Source organism: Amblyomma americanum, chromosome 4 (genome assembly GCF_052857255.1).
Source record: "Amblyomma americanum isolate KBUSLIRL-KWMA chromosome 4, ASM5285725v1, whole genome shotgun sequence".
Classification (NCBI taxonomy): Eukaryota; Metazoa; Arthropoda; class Arachnida; order Ixodida; family Ixodidae; genus Amblyomma; species Amblyomma americanum.
The window spans coordinates 208085489-208106906 of NC_135500.1; the positions used below are offsets into that span (position 1 = coordinate 208085489).

General features: G+C 47.3%; 1 protein-coding gene across 1 annotated transcript; it reads left to right on the forward strand.

Moving 5' to 3' along the window:
• Positions 1–1836: 1836 nt before the first annotated feature.
• LOC144127535 (uncharacterized) lies at positions 1837–19729 on the forward strand. Its single transcript, XM_077660527.1, has 6 exons — positions 1837–1952; positions 4956–4997; positions 7209–7224; positions 12136–12215; positions 13662–13745; positions 19089–19729. The coding sequence occupies exons 1-6, from the start codon at positions 1946–1948 to the stop codon at positions 19643–19645; spliced, it is 786 nt and encodes a 261-aa protein (XP_077516653.1). The 5' UTR covers positions 1837–1945; the 3' UTR covers positions 19646–19729.
• The last annotated feature ends 1689 nt before the right edge of the window (positions 19730–21418 follow it).

The window sequence follows — 21418 nt, forward strand, 5'->3', positions numbered from 1 at the left end:
CTTTTGGATGCGCTTTCCCAGTCTGCTCTATGTATACTGACATATTTGGTGGAATTAACAAAGAAAAAAACTATGCTCCTCATACACACACACACACACACAAAATAACGCACAGAATTTTCGCCTTCATTCGGGGTGACCTCGTCCATACTCCCACCCTTGACAGAATCAGCTCCTTGGATCCCGTGACACGACGCGGGCTGTTTGTTTTTAGCAGCTAATCACCACGCACACGTGAACCTGGCGTAGGCACACTTGGATCGCATCCTCATTGGCCTAGAAACTGGACGTACGATTTTTTTTTTGAAGCGATGTTTATTGCCTCAGGGCATACAAACTGTGAAGTGAGAGATGAGCCACTTAATCAACGCGGACGAGCAACACCGCCGACGGAAGCAACAAACGGCGATAGAGTGTTTCAAACAGCGAACAAAAAAACAGAGTAAGGTATAATTTGTGTCTGTGTAACTCGTTTACAGCGACAGTTGTTGAGGGCACGTTTCTGTGTCGTTGGCGTAACCACGTAGCAGTGACGTCATGCGTGACATCACTCCGATGCACCATGGCAATGTGCCACGCTGAGTGGTCAGAAAACAGTGGCGTCGTGAGGGACAGTACATCCACGTCACGCACACTCTACCAGGGAAGGCAAATAATAATGAATAAAGAACAATGTCGCTGAATCTGGTGCCACACAATGGTAACCGTCCTGTGAGTCACCTATTCGCACATAGTCCAACATTACCGACTGTCCCGCAGAACATACTCACCACCTCACAAAAATCTCCGTCGAGAGTAGGTGGTCTTCTAGCGCGAATACCCGCTGCCCCGCCAATTGGCCCAGTTTTCGGCGCACAACCCAGCCTCTGCAATTCCACATGGAAATGCCCGCATCCTACCTCCTACCTCAACATCCTACCCCAACACTCCCCGTCCTAGTGGGAAGCCGCCATGACTAGCTCACCCCTGGACTGGATGACCAGTGTGACCCAATCGCCCGGCCCCATCCGGATAGCTATAGGGCAGATAAGGTCTTGAAAAAGGACTCCAGCCCATGGGGACCTCCCTCCAGCCTTTGCTCATCATAAAAGTGTTTTCTCTCTCTCTCTTTTCAACGTGGTATTCAGTAATTACCAAAAAAACCTCCTCTCACTTTCTCCTTGCTTCGCTTATTTCACCTCTGTTGCTTTTATTTGCAAACTCCGCGGACCTGTGCAGATCCAAGTAGAAAGCTTGGTTCGTGTGACGCGGCTAAATTTTTCTCAAGCGTGGATCAAACAATATGAAAGAAATGGTGGAACGGGTGGCACAAGACATCTCATCAGAGGTCGAGCGATGAGGGTTTTTAAAGGATTAAACACTGAAGTGACGTTGGCGCTGCACATACACGTAACCCTGAAGAACAAAGGCAGGAGGTCTATTAAGGAAAGGTATACATGGACCCCAGCTATGCAGACAGACACTCACTGCGCAACGTTTACATATCAACGCTTTGAGATCAAAATACAGCAGTCGCCGATCTGAAAAAAAAGAAAGGTTTGCGAAGGCGGCATAAGATTTCTACAAATGAAATTTTTATAGCTCTAAAGATACGAAACAATCGGAGATGAAGGAAAACGAAATGGGTAATAAAAGCAGCCTCACCTTCCCACTAACACATTGACATCATATATATACGTATTCGGCGTAGCCCTCGGTAAACATTTTTCTAATTGCATGCTCCGTAATCAGAGTCAATAGTGCGCTCAGCGCAATTTCTGTGCAGCGAATATTCCTCTCTCGGCAGTTTTCATCAGTTTTGCACCAGAGCGCGTGTCCGGCGGTTCACGATGAAAGAAGAGCTGCACGATACGCGCGAGGCTTCCCCTTGGATCCGCCCAGGCTTGGCCTTTCAGCTTTGTAGGTGCACATCTCCTGGTTCTTAGCATCGCCTAACCTCTGAAGAATGGGAGGTAAGTACCTGTCTTCGACGTCTCGCCCTGCGTGCAACGAACGCGCAACGGCCTCAAAGGCACCCGACTAGTATACCACAGGAACGCGGCGGCGTTCTCGGCGCGGTGGTTAGTATATAGTATGGTTAGAGCGCCGCAATTTCGTGTTAGTTTTTCAACGCGTATCGTTTTGAGGCGCCCTAATACCACGTGTCTGGGGTCATTTCTTTGTGAGAAAAGGCTGGAACTCGCCCGCCCAGAGTTTCGCTGCGCGGAGGCTCTGGCAAGTGCCGAGCTTGCTATCAGCAGCGATTGTTACCGGTTGTCTTGGTTATTCTGCGGGCGTTTCGCGTTAGGCATCCCTCCGAGGTCGCGAAATTATATCTATGAGCCGCTTTTAAGGGCGGTATGCCTGTGGTTGCGGCCGACAGTCGAACATTAGGTGTGAGGCGCAATACACAGACCGGCGCTCATGTACACTCAATTGCCTCAGCTGTCGCCTTCTTACTACTGCGGCTGGCCGGCCCACGGGCCAGTTGTAATCAAAACGTACACACTTTCGTGATTGTGCTGCCGAATACACGGCGCCGTTCGCATTTCCTGTTGTGATTGGAATTTTTGCTTTGTACCAGCAGTTTCCTTACTTATGCACTTTCTGTTTTTTTTTATTGGGCATAATCAGGTTGTTATTTTGTGATTTCACTAGTACAATATATCATTATGCATATGTATTGAACCTTTGTTCTTACCTTGTGTACCGATGCCCCCCTCTGTGTAAAACTAATACCCTCGACTAGAGGGCCTTTAGTGGTACATTGAATAAATATGCTAATCTATTCGTTGCTGATGTCGCAGTAGCTGAAAGCTGATAACAGAGAGAGACAGAAAGGTTATTTTCTGGGCCCAGTCCGGTGAAGTCTCTATCACTCTTTTCGCAGAGCGCCATGTTATATTAGAAGCAGTAGTAAGAGTTAGGGGGGTTCCCTTCTCGCTAAGGCGACCCATACGTCTCCCGAGCGGTGGAGTTATGCAAGGTGTTGGATATCGGCGGTACTACCTAGGGTCCAGGCCAGAGCAATGTCTGTTCTGTGCACTAGATTTCCTGCGATAGCAAGCGAGGCCATAAATAACGCGCCCGCGAGTCATGAATCGATCTTATGTGCTGTCATACGTGTCATCTTACATCCAGTCGATGGCAAAAGTGTGCGGGATGCGTGTGCTCTGTAACAAACTTACCCTAGCCCTGCTTCGTGATCTAGTTGCCTGGTACTAACACCAGTCTGATGGAACATGGATGTGTCCTCCTACATGGAAGTATTGCAGGCAGTTGGGTTGCGCTAATTCGCCTAAATGCCATCATGTTGCGAACTGTATATATGTAGCCCTCACCCGGTGTGTTGCCTGCAGGGCTCATATCTGGTTGAAAATCCTTTTTCTTTTTTTGCTGGATTGTTCGCACCCGGCATTGCGACCAAGTGTATGGTCCGCGAACCCGCAATGGCGCCAACACGTCAATGTTGCTCTATCTGGTATATTTTGCGAGTTCAATATTTTTTTAATGGCTACACTCTAAGAACTGGTACTGTATCTGCTAGAGTGTGCCGGCTACTGCACTCTATCTAGCAGCAGTTTACTCCGCCGAAGTTGCCTAAGGACTGAAACGCCTGCTTCACCAACTAGTACAACTGTCAACGCACTCTCTCCACGGACAGGAGTTGGATGTTTATTTTCTTCTCTAATGTACTGAATAGGAACTATATAATCACCTGTAACCCACATCTCACGCAAACTAGGTCCCTATGTTATTGCGCTCAACGCAAATAAAGAGCTCTCCTTTTGAGCTGCAGGGAACCCTTACAAAAATGGTCTATAGACAGTCTATAGACTTCATATAGACTGTACTGCCTTCCTATAGATATTTATTTTTGTCTTTTCATAGTCTATAGAATGTCTATTGACAAAAGTCTACTAGAAGTGTATGGCCATAAATCTACAGATTGTCTATAGACTGCCTATAGGATTTGTATTGCTTGTAGACTGCTCTCTAAGGTTTGTCTATAGACTTTATAGACAAAAGTCTATGGACAGTCTGTAGACTGTCTAAAGAACTTTTTGTAAGGGAAGAAGCTGTATGCCTGATTAAAGGTTCTGAATGAGTACCATTTAACGAAGCCATGCACTTGCGTACACGCATATGAGAAGACACGGCCTTGTAAATGTCGCAATTTATCCGAAGCACAGCTCTATCGCTAAGTGAAATTATATTACGCCCTTCGGAGCTGCCATCCTCATTTCGGTACATCTGCTTCAAAGAAACGACCTTCCGAAGTAGAACACTCTGCAGAAACGAGCGATGCTTTGGTTCAAGGAAACTCGCTTCTGTCAGATGCCGTAAACATTCTCGATTCGGCACGAAACCTCGTTATATATACTTCATATTTCAGTGCTGCTACGGTGTGAATGCTTGATGAGTGTTCTGGTGAAGCTACGCATCGTTTTTAATGCAGATAATTGTGCGACAGGACGCCAAGAGCGGCGGGCTTCCAAAGCGTCGGGGCTTTCCCCTATAGACCCGCTACATGCGCGAGGTGTTGCCTAAACGAGCCTCAAGAAATGTTTCCCGTTTATTCCCGAAGCACGTCGTGGTCCGGAGTTAGCTTTGCCAACTATGCATATGTTTAATGTCACTTGCATCGAACCCGCGTCTTTTTGCTGACACGTAAAAGATTCACTAAAGAGTGATCTGAACTCATCTTTTCTCCGCGGGAACTCACTCGATCTACACGTTCCGAGCAGTGTTGGAAACTTCGAACGATTGTCCTGTGCGGTCGATTTCCCTAAACTAAATCGGATTAAACGTCCCGGCTCCCGCTTCTTTTTTGAACTCAACGCTGAAGGTAGGAGGAGTCGACCAACGAGTGGAGTGCCTTTCAGCCAGTCCCGCGGCGGCTTCGCTTACTCCGCCGATGGCAGAGAGGTCTACTCGGTTTAATAAACGCCCGCCACTTTTTTCGCCTCTTTCAGATGCGTCAACAGCCGGAGACGCATCGACAGCAGCGTCGTCGAGTAAGGAAAAAGGCTTTGTATTTGCGTTTTTGTTGCGCTTATAAGAGGCGGGGACATAAGTAACTGGGCCCGCCTCCGAGTCCCGAACCGCTGGATGGATGGATACGGCTGAACCCTTTACATCGGGCGGTGGCTCAAGCCACCTAGCCATGTCTTGTGGAATTTTACTCCTGTCTTGCTTTTAGCCACCAATCAGATAACCTTCGCTTGGTTACTTCTAACCTCTTAAAATCCACTTTCCCTTCACTATCCCTAAACCCCAATGCCTTGGGGAAGTCAGCCCCGCTGCCTTCCACTGTAGGGTGAAGCCCTTTACAGAGAAGTATCAAGTGTTCAGCCGTTTCCTCCTCCTCTCCGCACGCAATGCACAAAGTGTCTATCTCCTGGTACCTGAATCTATACGTCTTAGTCCGCAAAACTCCAGTCCTGGCCTCAAACAACAAAGAACTTCCCCTACAATTATCATAGATATTTTCTTTGACAATTTCCTGTTTAAAGGTCCGGTATGTTTCCAGTGCCGATTTCGTCAGCATCCCTGTTTTCCACAAAGCTCTCTCTGTTCCTTTAACCTTTTTCTTAACCGATAAATGCTGATTTGCCCCCTTACTGCTGTCCAGATATTTGCTTGTCAATTTTCTAGTTCGCTTTCTCCATTTCGTGTCAACATTCTTTATATACAGGTATCTGAAAACTTTCCTAGCCCACCGCTTTTCCTCCATCCTTCTCAATCGTTCCTCAAATGCTATCTTACTGCTAGCCTCTCTGCTCTCGAAAGACGCCCATCCCATATCTCCCTGTACCCCCTGATTTGGTGTATTGCCATGTGCTCCCAAAGCTAACCTCCCTACTCCCCGTTGCCTAATTTCCAGCCTTGCTTGAACATCTGGCCTCATACACAGGACCGCATTCCCGAAGGTCAGGCTAGGAACCATCACCCCTTTCCAGATCCCTCTTACCACCTCATACCTATTGTAATTCCACAGTGCCCTATTTTTCATGACAGCTGCATTCCTACTAGCTTTATTCATTACATATTTTTCATGCTCTGTCAGATACTCAACACTGTTATTTATCCACACCCCAAGATACTTGTACTCATTCACTACTTTCTATGCTCGCCGCCCTCTTCATTAAATATCATGACTGCAGATTTTTCCTTACTATACTTGAAGCCTAATCTATCTCCCTCTGTACTGCATATGTCTAACAACTTCTGCAGGTCTTCCTTGTTGTCAGCCATTATCACTATATCGTCCGCGTATATTAGTCCCGGTAATGTCTGTTTAATCAATTCCCCTTGCTTGAAAAAAGATAGGTTGAAGCCTAGTCCACTCCCCTCTAGCTTGGCTTCCAAACCTTGCAGGTACAACATGAACAACAAAGGGGACAGAGGACATCCTTGTCTAAGCCCCCGCTGTATCTCTACAGGCCCTGATACATTTTTTTCCCATTTTATGAGCACTCTGTTACCTGGCGACGATGACGAGAGCGACGCTGCCGGCGCACCGACGCCCTCAGCCGGTCTCAACACGGCGCCCGTATGCAATGCGGCAATCTGTGTATACAACTTCCTTGAGTGCGGCAGTGTTCAGAACTTGGAGGGGGGTGTCAGTTACTATTGTTAGCGCACTCTACTTCGTCCGCGATAGGCCGATGGTATGTACATTTTGCCTGACATTGAATGTGAGCGGTATGCGAGACAGCGCTGCAAGATTCCTAGTACTTGGACGCTTTACGGTTGAGGATAAGTTTAGCATTTCGACTGCGGCATATGTGACAGCAGAGAATAGGGAGATTTAGTATACCGGAGACGTATTGGGGGAAGGTAGGTAGGTAACAACTTTATCGGTTCATGAAGGAACCAAGTGAGGTGGGGGGGCAGAGGAAGCAGGAGGACGATGTATACCGGTTTTACGTATACGCCTACTGCGCACGCTCAGTGGTCCTACCCGGATGCACGCTTGCCAGTGCGCATGCGCAGAGCCCGAACGTAAAACCGGTGTACGTCTCCGTTAGTACGTCTCCGGTATGCTAAACCTCTCTACCTTTAGCCTAGCGGATACGTGCTAGCATACCGGTGTATTGGCTATGCACACGCAGTCGTAGCCCGTGCGATGGCGGCGTCCGGTAAAGCGGTATTACGCTAGGCTAAATGTCTCAAATGATGAGCACGTCGCTTATTTTGTGTGTTTATCTACTTCGAACCTTCAGCGGCGAGTGGAGGAGAGTAAGTACCGTGGGCACTGGTGCCCTTCACATTTTTCACATAACCCTTTTCGAAAGAGCATCAAGCGCCGAAAGCGTGATTGTCTTCGCAATAGTGTGCGAAGAGTGGCGAGCCCGCAATTTAGCCCTAAGGGCAACGTTCAAAAGTTTTCCCGCACGATCTCTTTTTTTGCCGCGTAGTTCTCTGCCGTGCCGTCATTGGTCAGTTGGTGGGGTCGCGTTACCGGTGGGACAGAACTCTTAATCCGGAGACTGAATCACTTCGTTCTGGCCGCTCGAGCCGCCGTGGTCGCTCGATAAGGTTTCTACAACCGCGGCGCCTGAAATACGGAGTGCTTCCTCTCGTATAAAACACTTTTATGTGTGCGCAAAGCTACATGCTTTCTACAGCCGCCTTGTGAAGCTGGTTGCGTGGGTAATGAAGTCGCAAACCAAGAGTGTTGTCACGCGGAATTGTCCGAGCGTTTCAAGCGGTGGCATCAAAAACCTAAAAACAGTCGTGTCGGGTTCACAGCGAATGCAAAAGTTTATCAGGCGAGGACGTTTAACATCACCAACAAAAAGAAACAGGAATATAGAACGCAGCATCACAATGGAGAAGCCTGACTGCTACTCGTAGACTTAAACGCTTGCGTGTCACCAATTTTCCGCTAGTCTTAGTGGCTTGTACGGCAACCTGTAGTAATTCTGCGAGCACTTTACATTTTTAGGCAGAAGTTCGATAAAATCGTGCACTATACTTAAGGCTGCCGACCCTGCTGTACGAAAGAGTGTGCTCGATGCTTGCGGCCAAACGATGTTGTTTGGCTCTGTAATACTCTTTTGAATGCTGTCGAATACTGGTCTGCCTCTTGTGTTCTAGTGATCGGAGTTTCTCTAGAGTCGGTCAGGTGTGCTTTTGCTCCACACCATCGCAAGCGCATTTCATAGTGTAGCTGTTGATAGTACCCGGGGACATAGGTGAGTAGCACGGCTGTTCATCCGGCTGACCATCATGCAACCAGCGCCTTGACGTTACCGTGATCACGTTTCGAAAGGAAGACGAGGAGAAATAGCAAATTCACAAATCTCCAAGTTGTAATGATCACAGAAGCTTACAACCAGGGATGGTAGAGTGGCACTCTATCCTAGCCGAATCGAATTTGCATGACTATTCGCTACTTGCACGAATATTCGTACAGTATATTCACGCGAAAAAACGGATAATTAACGAAGACGCCGTGTCCTGAAGTTAAAGCTTTAGCTCTCGAGAAAAAAAACTTATCTTCATTAGCAGGCATCCATGATCCAACTCAAAGTGAGCACATTAGTCACGTGGCCGCCGTATGATACGTAAAGGAAAACTACATTTTGCTACTGATGACGGGAGCGAACATGCGTTGCATCTCATTTGATGAGAGACACGAGTATTATGAGCCATGCCATGGGCCTTGGTTTAAGGGACTGGCCGTGAAGGCAGGGGTTGTGGCTGAACCCTGCCACGTCGCCCAATCTTGAAGGCTATGTGTAAGCACACTGCAAAAGCCGTCACACGAATGCACCGCGTCCCGACTTTGAACCCTCCTTCCCGCCCACACTGATCTCGGCAGCGCACTGTAAGGCGTAAGAGCGAGCCCTGTTTTTTTGACACTTGTCGATTTTGTAACGACACTTGTGACAGAAAAATCTGGATTGGCAGAAAAGGTGGCTGTTACAAAAGGCGTCCATAGATGGCGCCAGCAAGCGCGAGCGCTGTGATCGCAGCAACCACGAGCAACGCGCCAAGCGCACTAGCCGTCGGCCAGTCTTCCTCCTCACCCTCATGTAAACAGGGAGCAGACGACGACAAACGTCACAAGCGCCGCCTCTCAAGCTACTACGAAGCGTATACCCATCGCTGTATTCCTAGTAAAGCCTGGTTAAAGCGGGACTTCGTATGTATGCCATATGGTCTTTCGCATAATGATTGTGGTTGTGAAAGAGAAGTCAGTGTCCGGGTCTGCGTGGCAAGAAGAACCGCTGAGGCGTCTAAGGCGGCTCTAAAGTGCCTTCCCCCCCCCCCCCCTTTCTCAGTTTTCGAGAACTATTCCGAAACTTCAGAATGTATTTGATCCGTTTCGAACAATTTTGTTTTGGGCATGCACTATCTGATTCGCTCAGAGAACCGAATAGCAGCAAATTCGGTTCATTATTCGAAAACATCGAATATTCGCACACTTGCAACAGCTGCGCCGGATTAACGCATTAACGAGTGGCACAATCGTCCAGCGATGGCGTAGAGGTAGAGCATCCGCCCCGCGGGCAAGAGGACCGGGGCTCGAATCCCGGTGCCACGCGATTCTCCACCGGGTTATAAAAAAATCCGCGTGTCGATGGAATTGCATAACCAGGCCTGGAGTACGGCCTGATCTCGGTGACCAGAACCTACAACGCACTCTCTCACCACAGCAGGATTTGTCCACCCTGGTGTAGTACTTGGCCACAACCTTCTATGATCAAACCAATTAACAATCGTCCAGGCATTCCTTTCAGCGACCATTCGTATATGGCGCTATCTGGTCGTCCGGGGGCGCTCGCGCCATTCGAGGGTCTCCTCCCCCCATCCGTGCTGCGTTACGCTGGCGAACAGTCACGCTGAAAAGAAAAAAATTCAGGGAAGCACCTTGTTGATTTTAAGTGCGGTGAGGTGAAAGCCTTTAGCGCGGTGTTGCTGCTTGTGTCACTGAGGTGTGGCTAAGATGCTAAGTACACAATTGTTTAATAATAATAATAATTGGTTTTGGGGGGGGGGAGGAAATGGCGCAGTATCTGTCTCATATATCGTTGGACACCTGAACAGCGCCGTAGGAGAAGGGATAGAGGAGGGAGTGAAAGAACAAAGGAAGAGAGAGGTGCCGTAGTGGAGGGCTCCGGAATAATTTCGACCACCTGGGGATCTTTAACGTGCACTGACATCGCAGAGCACACGGGCGCCTTAGCGTGTTGCCTCCATAAAAACGCAGCCGCCGCGGTCGGGTTCGAACCCGGGAACTCCGGATCAGTAGTCGAGCGCCCTAACCACTGAGCCACCGCGGCGGGGGCACACAATTGTTTGTGAATCTTAAATGCGGGAGACGCTGGAGAGGGTTTGGGAGGCATCCATCTGATTCGACGCCTTTCCGCAAACATTCTCCAGCGTCCTTACGCTAAACATATATTAGTGTGGGCAGAGAGATAGAAACAAAAATAATGTTGCCAAGGGGAACTACAGATGCGTTGGCAGAAAGTAGCGTAGTCGTTACACGCTCGGCTGAGGAACGGAAGCACGGTGGTTCGAATCCCGCCGTGCACAAGGATTTTCTTCTTATCGAGTTCACGTCATTTGATTGACGGCTATAGTGTGACAGATTTCGTGGACGGACGGACTGACAACGATGATTCATTAAAGGCCTTCGCCTTAATACTACACCGCTGATAACGTCATCGCTGTAGCATGACTGGAGACCGGACAAGGTCATGGCCTCAAGTATGAGCCTTTAAAGGCTTCCGCCTTAATAAACGGGGAGCAACGGCTCCGAGAGGGATTAATTCGAGCCGATGGCGAAGCAGAAGGATGGGCTTCACTTCCTGCTGCCTTAGACAACGTGTGTAACTCGCCTTACGCTAAGAAAAATTGGTTCTGTAGCGCGCGCTGACGCCTCCATCGTTCTTAATGGACCGGCGCTGGTCACGCGTGTCTTTGCACACCAGAAACTGCGAAGGTAGCCGCGCGCGCTGTCGCTGACTATGAGTAATTATCTGCTGACGGAGGCTCCAAGACTCGAGTGCAGCTACCATAATCTACGAGGCGTCGTAGAATCCGCTACTGCTTTCCTGGAACGCGTTTCATGCTGAAATCTCACGGCGACGAGATTGACTGCGAATTTTTTTTTTCGATAATGGACAGGAAAGAAGTCGCAATCACTGGATCGGTCATCTCGTATAACAGCTAGTAGCGAGGGCGACAAGCGGACAGCAGATGCACTATACCACAAAGAGGAACATCGACGAGTCACTTCCGCATAGTTCTGCATAATACTTCCGCATAGTTTAGACAATAGGCTTGCTTTGCAGGCTTGAGGTCGGCGAGTGCAGTCATTGTGAATTAGGTCGTGAAGTGCCAGTGCCGACTTGCCATGTAGCATGCAGTCTGGACTAGCGAACAAAAGAGCGCCGGGTTTTCAAAGATCGTACTCTCAGTGGGCTTTTGAGCCGCGCCATGAAAGAAGGGTTGGAGGAGGAAGTGAAAAAAAAAGCTGAGATTGAGGTGCCGAGGGCTGCGGATTAATTTTCATCTACCGGGAGCTTTCATACGGGGCCTATAGCATCGTACATGACAACTACCCTAGCTGCAACGTGATGCACTTCACGGTTCGCACTTCGCCAACTTGTTGGCGGTGTTCTGTCGGCTGCAGCTGCTGACCTACGCCGGTGGAAAACCTCGCCCAAGTTCTTTTAAGCGTTACGCAGACGACGGACCGTTGGGCCACGGACCAGGCGTCTCTTCCCGCTCCCGGTGCAGGAGGTCCGCTCCTGCCTTGCCATGCTGGTTAACATAGCAAGGAGAAAGACCGCGTGCATGTCTAATCCCCTTATCGTCACCTGCAAGCAGTAGTGCGCAGATTAGGCATGCGCGTGACCTTTCTGCGTGCTCGTGTCAGGCGCTGACCTCCAGAAATGAGGCATCACGCGACGCCTTGTCCGCAGGCTGATTATGAATTGAGACGACGGACCATACTAGAGTGGCCTCACGTAGAGTGCACCCAGTCTCTCCGGGAATGCCGTTCACATAGGGAGCTCTGCACTACGGGTTCTTTTGGCTGCAGGTAGCGCTAGCTTGCTAACGAAGACCGTTGCTCTCTATCACGGGTTCAGACGGAAAGTGCGAAATACGCCGCGCCTTTCTCACTCGCAGAGGAGCTGGAGACGCCGCTGCTTCGTCGGCGCCCATAGTGGCGGTGGTCCTCGTGGCCGCTTTCGCGCTCCTTGGAGTGGGTGAGTACACGCTGATGCTCACGTGATCATTCCAAATCGTGACGTCACAGCCGATGTTCGGCTGCCGAAACTGAAACTGCGTGGGAGAAGAAAATCAATTAGAAATTGTCTGCCGGGTGTAAGTGTGAGGTTTTCTGTGTGTAAGAACACACGACAGCTTGGTGTCTCCACTGTTGTAAGTATCCCCTTTAAGGTTCGGTGGTTCTCAAAATTGTGCTCAAGGCAGCAAAATTTCAAGCGGTTGATGTTGTATTTGAATCTCTGTAATGACAATAGCCTTCAGGCGCCTGTAAACTTTCTCCATAAATGCATTGCATAACGGGTGTTCACCGAAGATGTTCTGCAACTTTTTAAAATAGGATTTTTGAGATCGAACAGTGCTCTTTTCGGCATAGCATTATCAGTGCTGTCGCCCATCAGAATACAGCCAAGACGTGCAAACTAGGCTGGTTAACTAATATGGAGTATTTAACTTAACTATTACCGTTAGTCTCCTTATTTATTGAGAGGAGTGTACCCAGCCCACTGTAAGTAATATCCATATCTGTGTTAACAATTTCCAAAAAAGGCAGCTACCCTTGGTCGCTGTGGCCCAACAAATTTTGGCTATTTCGATGAGTTACATGCACTGCACAGGTTGCTTCGCCTGCACGCTCAGTCTCGAAAGCACATGCATTTTGGCGCGATGCAGACAAATTCGTTGAGCCACAGCGCCGAGGGTAACTGCGTTTTCGAAATTATAAAACTTGATATGGATATTACTCACGATGGGCCACATGCCTATCCATAATTAAGGAGCCTAACAGTAGTTGAAAAGCTAACTATTCAATATTTGTTAATGACCCTGCTAGTTAGTACATCCTAGATGTATTCTGTTGCACTGCATCGCTGACAATGCTTTTAAATCGCTCTTATATACATAAAAAAACCTATCTTCAAAAAATCGCAAAACATCTTAGGTGCAACACCCGGTGTCACACTGGTAGATGGGCTACGGCCCGACGGGTGCTTTCTGAAGCTTTATATGTTTCAGGGCACGACCAAAGGTTTGTCAGCTTTAAACGCTCTAAAACAAACAGCAGTACCTGTTTGCACTACGCAACTACATGTTGGATTTCAAATATTCAAGCTGTTAAAATTTTACAATTCTCTGGAGTTTCGTGTTGTAGAAATGAGCCGCACGTCATTTCATTCGATAGCTGCCGCGAATTGTGTGGCGAAAACAGGCGGCATTTGCCGCAGCTGTTTGGACAAAGAAAAAGTCGCGTAGCCGATGGCGAGCTAAATCTCCGCGTTAAAAGCACAGCTGTCGCGTGGTTGCGTAGACAACAAGAGTGTGGGCAACGCTGCCACGATCGGAAACTGTATGAGTGCAAACAGACGTGTTGAAAAGGTGACCGACAAAAGAGCGCAAAGCTGACCTCTCGATTACTCCTTGCATTTCAGGGGCATTCTTCGCTTTTTCAAAGTCTGGCGACATTACGACGACGGCAGGAGCCGAAAATAAATCTGATTCAGCAGGACCAGGAGGTAAGGTCGTACGGGCAGCTTGGCCGCAAGGCCCGGAGTGCTGTCACAGCTAGAGGATCCATCGGCTTTGTTTTGTTTTTTTTTGGTGTGACTAGCGATATTTAGTTTGTTTTTATTTATTTATATATCATCATGACCGAATGGTATAACAGAGATCCTGAGAGAGGAGTGGTTTACATCAATACACGCAAAGAAAGCAGATCAAAAATTTAGAAAACAGAACTAAATGGCTTTATTGCGGCAGAATGTGCGAAGGTAATATAAGCTGTTTGTATTGCGAGCTGCAACAGCATCATGCAGTTTCAAACGGAACAGCAAATACAACGCAGTAAATAAGCAATTACGGAAAATAACAGAATAGGTAGAAGTGACAGCTGCGAGGCTATCAAATCAGCAACACCAAACGAGCAGCGAAACCTTTCGAAAAAAAAAAAAAGGAAAACGTGCTAACCATCTGTGACAAGAATAGAGTAGAGAGTCAGACAGTTTACGAAAAAAAAAAAAAGGTCAGTCACGGCTGTGCGAGAAGTGACGTCATCCGTGATATTTCAGCAATAACGCGAGGAAGGAGATTTCAATTGGCAGAAACGCTGGGTATGAACAAGTCAAGAGAACGTTTAGTGCAACGTGATGAAATTCACACCCTATGGATTCCAAGAGAAGGCAAGCGCAGCATAGTGGCGGCAGAAGGTTAGGTGGGCGGTTGAGATTAAGAAGTTTGCAGGCACAGGGTGGGCGCAGCTGGTAAAGGACAGGGTTAATTGGAGAGAGATGGGAGAGGTCTTCGCCCTGCAGTGGGTGTAGTCAGGATGATGATTATGATGACGATTATGATGATAATGATGATGGTGGTGGTGGTGGTGGTGGTGGTGGTGGTGGTGGTGTCGATCTGTTTGGAACTGCGCCATGAAAATGGCTGGGCTACTTTAATTGCTAACAGGACTGCGCGGGGACTCTAACGGGTCGGCCCTCCGAAAGGTGCTGGGTTCCGCTTTACAAGCAAAGCAAACAAGAAAGGAGAGGAGGAGGAAGGGAGCGAATGGATTTGTGGTCCTTTAAAAAGAAAGGGGCCTTGTTCGCTGCCTCGAGTTCTATTGCCCGCCCTTTCCCGGTCTTCTGCTCTTTCTCTGCAAGGGCCAAAAACATTACGAAATAAACATGCGCGTTGCCTACGTTGCGAGAGAAGGGGCAGTGATAGGCTGGCCTTCGTTGGAGTTACACTGATGATCATTCGACAGTGTGAAGCGAGTTGAGGGACTTCAAAATCGGTGATAAACTATTCGACGCTATTCCTGTTTCGCATGAATCGAGCTTTTAATGAGCTTTAGTGAGCTAGGACAAAGTGAAAAGCTTGTTCGATGGTTGCCAAGAGTGTGATTAGCATTATTTACTGCATAATCGATATGCGGTTTCCAATAAGATTTGTCGGGCTATAGCTTGTTCATACTGATTGAAAAGAGTAAACTAAACTGAATGGTTACGGCAAGAGAGAGGAACACACGCGACACTTACTAACGCAGAGTGCCAACTTCGACGGTCAAAGTTGACAGTCTGCGTTAGTGTCGTGTGTGTTCCTTTCTATTGTCTTAAGCCTTTCGAGCAGTTTACCCTTTTCATGCGGTTTACAGGACGTTTAGGAAAAAGAAACTACTTATTAAGGCGGAAACTTGGGCTAGTTGGAAAGCATTCGAAATCATATTTGATAGCGCTTATTTGGACACAAGCGACAAGAGAGCACATACGCACAGCACAGACGCCAGTCTTCAACTGCCGTTTATTGGAAAGAAACATGGATTATAAGTCATTCCAATAAACGGATGTTACTTAGCATGAAACTTCTGAATGGTAACGGCCTCGGTCACTAAATGCATTTTATTGTAATTCTATTCTGTGACACACGCACGCACACACGCACACGCACGCACGCACACGCACACGCACACGCACACACACACACACACACACACACACACACACACACACACACACACACACACACACACACACACACACACACACACACACACACCGGGTGTTTCAGTGAACACTTCCAAAAATTAAAAAAATAGGTTTTTGGGGTAAAATATTGCTTTTGCGGCATAGTATTACCAGTGTTGGCGGACACCTGAAAACCGGTGAATCGTCTTAAGTAGTAAGCTGGTAACCTATTTTTAATAATTAACGTTTTAACTAGTAGAATTAGGCGCCTAGTTGCAATTCGAAATTTGTAACCGGTCGTTAGTAATAGCCATATCAGTTTTTATAATTCCTAAAACGCGATTACCCTTGGCACTGTGGCACGACAAAATTTGGCTTTTTTGACTAGTTAGGTGCACTGGAGAGGGTGCTTTCGCACATGTATTTTCGCGCGATTCAGCCAAATTTTGTCGAGCCACAGTGGCGAGGGTAATCGCGTTTTCGAAATTATAAGAACTGATATGGCTATTACTAACGACCGGCTAAAGATCTCCCCCCACCCTCTCAATCTCTCTCTCTGTCTCATATATATATATATATATATATATATATATATATATATATATATATATATATATATATATATATATATATATATATATATATATATATATATATATATATATATATATATATATATATATATATATATATATATATATATATATGTGTGTGTGTGTGTGTGTGTGTGTGTGTGTGTGTGTGTGTGTGTGTGTGTGTGTGTGTCCCTAGAATGTACACACACACAATGTGTGCGTGCGTGTGTACATTCTAGGGACACACACACACATATTCCAAAAGTGATTGCTTGGCAGCTGATGATCAATGTAGTCACCAGAAATTGAAAAACATAATAGGATTTAATTCACGACGTTCCGGCTCGAAAAAGGCTGGTCCTCCAGCCGAAACATCGTGAATTAAATCCTGTTGTGTTCGATGGAGGCCTGAGTCGCTTTGGGACGTTAAACCCTCATAAACCATAAATCCTGTTGTGTTTTTCAATTTCTGGTGGTTTTGAAGTACTTGCAACTTGGCTTGCAAAATGGCAGCACGGACGAGTAAGGGTTCGTGTGCTGCTCGAACCCTTACTCGTCCGTGCTGCCATTTTTGTGCTCTCATGTGTTTCACGAATCTGGTGGGTTTAATATATATATATATATATATATATATATATATATATATATATATATATATATATATATATATATATATATATATATATATATATATATATATATAATACACACACACACCCCTAGAATGACGCACCGGCTTGCTCAGTGACGCGGTTTCGGATCACAGGCTGTGATTCCTCAAACTGTCGCACAAGTGCGGGGCTGGTTGTGTTCGAATCTCCGTGAAATGTAGCACAGAACTGTTAAGGCCGTTTCACATGATGCGATTGTTGCCGCAGCGCAGTGCGATTTCTGCCGCTGTGCGACAGAAATGCGCGTCGTTCTCGTCGCAGGGCCACTGCGACAGACTTTCAACAAGTTGGTCGCACTGTCGCAGCGTCGGTGCGGTCGCAGCGATGGCCACAGTAGTCAGCCAATAGGAGTTCAGCGACATGACAGGAAACTCTCGAAAACGTCTTATTGAACTTAATAATACATCACGGCTCAATATTATTACTCATGATTACGAAATCAACACCTGCCACGATGTTTGACATTTATTGCAGCCGAAGAATTTTCGTCCACTGAAAGGCCGCACCGACGCTAGGGTGCCGACGGCACCGACAGAAATCGTTGGCATGTGAAACGGCGGCTGCGATTACCGTTGCAACGGCAGTGCGACCGGGCCGTAATTTTTCGTTCCCGTCGCACCATGTGAAACAAGCTTTAGTCGTAATGTGAGTCAGTGGGGGTTGAACCAAGCAATGCCAGGGCGTTTGTGGGAGCGGGTTGGCCCCGTATCACAAGCTGGTTGGTGGACGCATAAAGATGCTGTCGCACTGCCACACGTAATCAGCGATCACGTGCCTCCCTGGATATTTATCTCTGAAACTCAGTACATGTTTTAAACTTTCATTCGTTTTCCTCCGCAGAGCACCACTCGAGCGCTCAAGACGAGTGTGCTCACTTTTGTGTGTTACTGGCAAATTATGCTTGTTTGCTGTTACGCTGCAATGAACTGCAAGGGGCAGCCAAATTTGTGGTCAAAAACGAGAATTAAAGAAATGTGTATTCTGCGCGGTTCAGCTTGGAAAATATTTGTGCAAACCTGGCAGGAGCACGTTAAAGATTTCAGTACGTTTTTTTTTTTTTTGTACCTAGCTCCGAACTTGTGTATCTCAGCACTGGTTGACCACCAATTGTACGGCATTGAGAAAATTTCCGACGATATGGTTTTATCGCCGTGTAAATGAAATAAATACCACACTCTCCGGTCGGGTGTTTAGACGTTACCTCCGAGTAATTTGTACTGACCCAGTTCCTCGCACTTTGCACGTTACGCGCAGTAAAAGAAAATGTGAAGTGGACTTTTCAACGAACCGCAGTACATTTTTGCGCAATTTTATCCGTTGCCGTGCATGCACTAAGTGCTGATAAGGCGGGCCGTTCAGAGTGAGAGATAGGCTAAGACTAAACAGGGTGCACTCTGCTTCGATATTTGCCTTTTTGCTGCAGTAAAGCTGATGCATAAGCTCTGGCACAGCATGCGGCTGTTCCGAACATCCAGGAATGTGAAAAAAATAAAACCTTCGTCCTCCTGTGTCTGTAAACCTTTGAAGGCTGTACAATATGAATTGGTGGGCACGTTAGTGAAGATTTGTAGTGAACAGCGCAACGGCACGAGGCCAAAGGAAGAGAAGGAACGAGACACAGCCCTTAAAAAAAATTTGACAGTCTTTAGACTGTCCATAAACCTCTGTCTGGGGAGTCTATAGACTGTCTATAGGCAAACCCTAGAGAACAGTCTACAGACAATACAAATCCTATAGACTGTCTATAAACAATCTAAATATTTATGGCCATACATTTTTAGTAGACTTTTGTCTATAGACAGTCTATAGACTATGAAGAGACAAAAATAAATATCTATATGAAGGCAATAGAGGCTATGAGAAGTCTATAGACTACTTTTGTTCGGGAGCGCTGTCTCTTCCTTCTCTTCCTTTGCCGTTGCGCTGCTGGGCTAGAAACCTTTCAAGGCTGCATTTTACGCACAGACCCTGTCTTTCGCAATGCCGTCACGTCAGTCCTAAGAGAGGACAGTAAGCTTGGACATTCCAGATTTGTCAGGCGCCAGAGTATTGCCATCGATTTCGAACGCCACACTGTCTTTTTATTTTTCGGCTCAAACTGGCCCTCGTGTTTGCAGCAGGCGAAAATGCGTCTGGCTGCACCGTTGTTTTCCATGCAGGTCCAGCCGGTCCAGCCGGTCCTCCAGCCGACACCACGACTGGGATGACGGGTTCAGATACGGTTACGGGTGACGGCGGACCGACAAAAGGAGAACCAACGGGAGAGCAACCAACGGGAGAGCAACCGACGGAAGAGCAACCAACGGGAGAGCAACCAACGGGAGAGGAACCAACGGAAGAGCAACCAACGGGAGAGCAACCAACGGAAGAGCAACCAACGGGAGAGCAACCAACGGGAGAGCAACCAACGGGAGAGCAACCAACGGGAGAACCAGATGGAGAACCAACAGGAGAACCAACGGGAGAACCAACGGGAGAACCAACGGGAGAAACCCCAGACGGAGACAAGACACCCAACGACGGAGCGGGCGATAGCGGTGATAACGTAACAGGTGAAAGTGGACCAACCGATGAAACGAAACCAACCGATAAATCGGGACCATCCGATAAAGAAGCGACCGATCATGCGGCGCTAGGCGATCAAGAGGAAGAATCCGAACCAGGGGGGCCAGACGACGAGAAACCGGAAGGAGGGGAACCAGGGATGGGCGCCTGACCTGAGACACGGACCGGCAGCGTGGTTATTGAGTGGCAACAACTGAGAAATAATGACAAATAAAATATGGTTTGTGGTTTGGTCTATGGTGGTTTAACGTCCCAAAGCGACTCAGGCTATGAGAGACGCCGTAGTGAAGGGCTCCGGGAATTTCGACCACCTGGGGTTCTTTAACGTGCACTGACATCGCACAGCACACGGGCCTCTAGAATTTCGCCTCCATCGAAATTCGACCGCCGCGGCCGGGATCAAACCCGCGTCTTTCGCACCAGCAGCCGAGAGCCATAACCACTCAGCCACCGCAGCGGCTACAAATAAAAGAAAGCTGCCCCTGTTGCGTTCGTATGCCACGAACGAACGCATGTGACAACCGTGGGATAGACGCACAGCATCGTGCGCTCAGCTGTATGCACCGGAAGCAAGAAACCTCTCGGTGAAGAGTTTTAGAATATGGGACCCAAACTTAGGGGCCCCTCGTGAGAGCTATAGGTTGAGGATAGGGGCTAAGTTGCCAGATGGGCCCATGAACCGAGCGGTTTTAAAAAGTAGCCCCAATGTAGCCAAATGTGAAACATGCGGGGACTAGGGCTTGGTTTTCTGATTTTCCTCTTTGCCTTGTATTGTGCTTTTTTACCCTTTCAGTCAGGTCCCCTCATCTCTACATAACTGCTGTGTGCGCTATGAAATCGCTAGCTCGTCACAGGCAAGAACTGTACCTAATTCTGCACTATAAACAGAAAGGAGTAGGGCACTCCCTTTTATGAAGGGGAGCGCGCTAGAGGACAACTTACTCCCTTTTTATTTCCTTAATGGTATATTCACGTTTAGTCTGTTAATATGGGTGGGGCACTGTGGGAGACTGTTTCCCTCCCCGTGCGACAAAATTTTAAGACTAACAAGTACAGGATCCTTGCACGTCAGTTTTAAATACGAAGCAACTGTGGAACTATGATACTGTTATGGAAATATTGAACGTTATAGTCGAGCCTTATGATGCGTTCGTAAACAATTTCCCGTTGGAAAATGCTCTTGTCCAGAATTTCCGGGTATGGGTTCCATTACACTTGTGCGGCCCCTGGTCCTTTCAAGAGCGTTAGCTCATCACGTTTCTCGATTTCGTGGGGTCTGCCACCACGTACCTTCGGCAAGGTGGCGGCCCCCATAGTAAATCGATATGGCAACCCAATTGGTGATTTACTGGTGACGTCATTAGTATATCGATTTGGTGATTGATTGGTGAGGTCACTGATTTTGTGAAGTCAAAATTAACTAGTCACGTGCCTATGTTTAATCGCTTATAACTCTGTAATTAAAGAGGTCTTCATAAAACGAATTAGCTATTTAGAATACTCTAGGTGAGTAAAACACGTTAGAGACAAAAATTAACCAATGAAGTAGTTTAGGTTAGGCTTGTATATATTTCCTTACAATTAACCGATAACGTCATCTTCTAACTAATGGCATATTTGTAACGGGCTCGAATGGATAGAGCATATGCTGACACGAGTGGAATGAGCAAAACATGAAGCGCGCAAAAATACTTTTGTTCGACTTGACTGCTTGCGTGAGGTGTTCTGAAAAAAATTGCACCCCCAAAAAGAGTGCTGCTTCTGCAGCGTTTAAATAAAGGGTTAAATTCGGTAAATAGGGAGCGGTTTATGGCTTCAGTGATTAGTTACCGAAAGTGACGAAAATTACAAAAATAATTCGTAACCTCGGTTTAATTCACAAAACTCAAATATATTTGGCCCTTTTGTAGATCATTCATATTTT

What these genes read in the sequence shown, in the direction of transcription:
- LOC144127535 (XM_077660527.1), top strand. An exon ending in TTTCGCGCTCCTTGGAGTGG is followed by an intron (nt 12,216 to 13,661) that starts GTGAGTACACGC and finishes CTTGCATTTCAG; the next exon opens with GGGCATTCTTCGCTTTTTCA. An exon ending in TGATTCAGCAGGACCAGGAG is followed by an intron (nt 13,746 to 19,088) that starts GTAAGGTCGTAC and finishes TTTTCCATGCAG; the next exon opens with GTCCAGCCGGTCCAGCCGGT.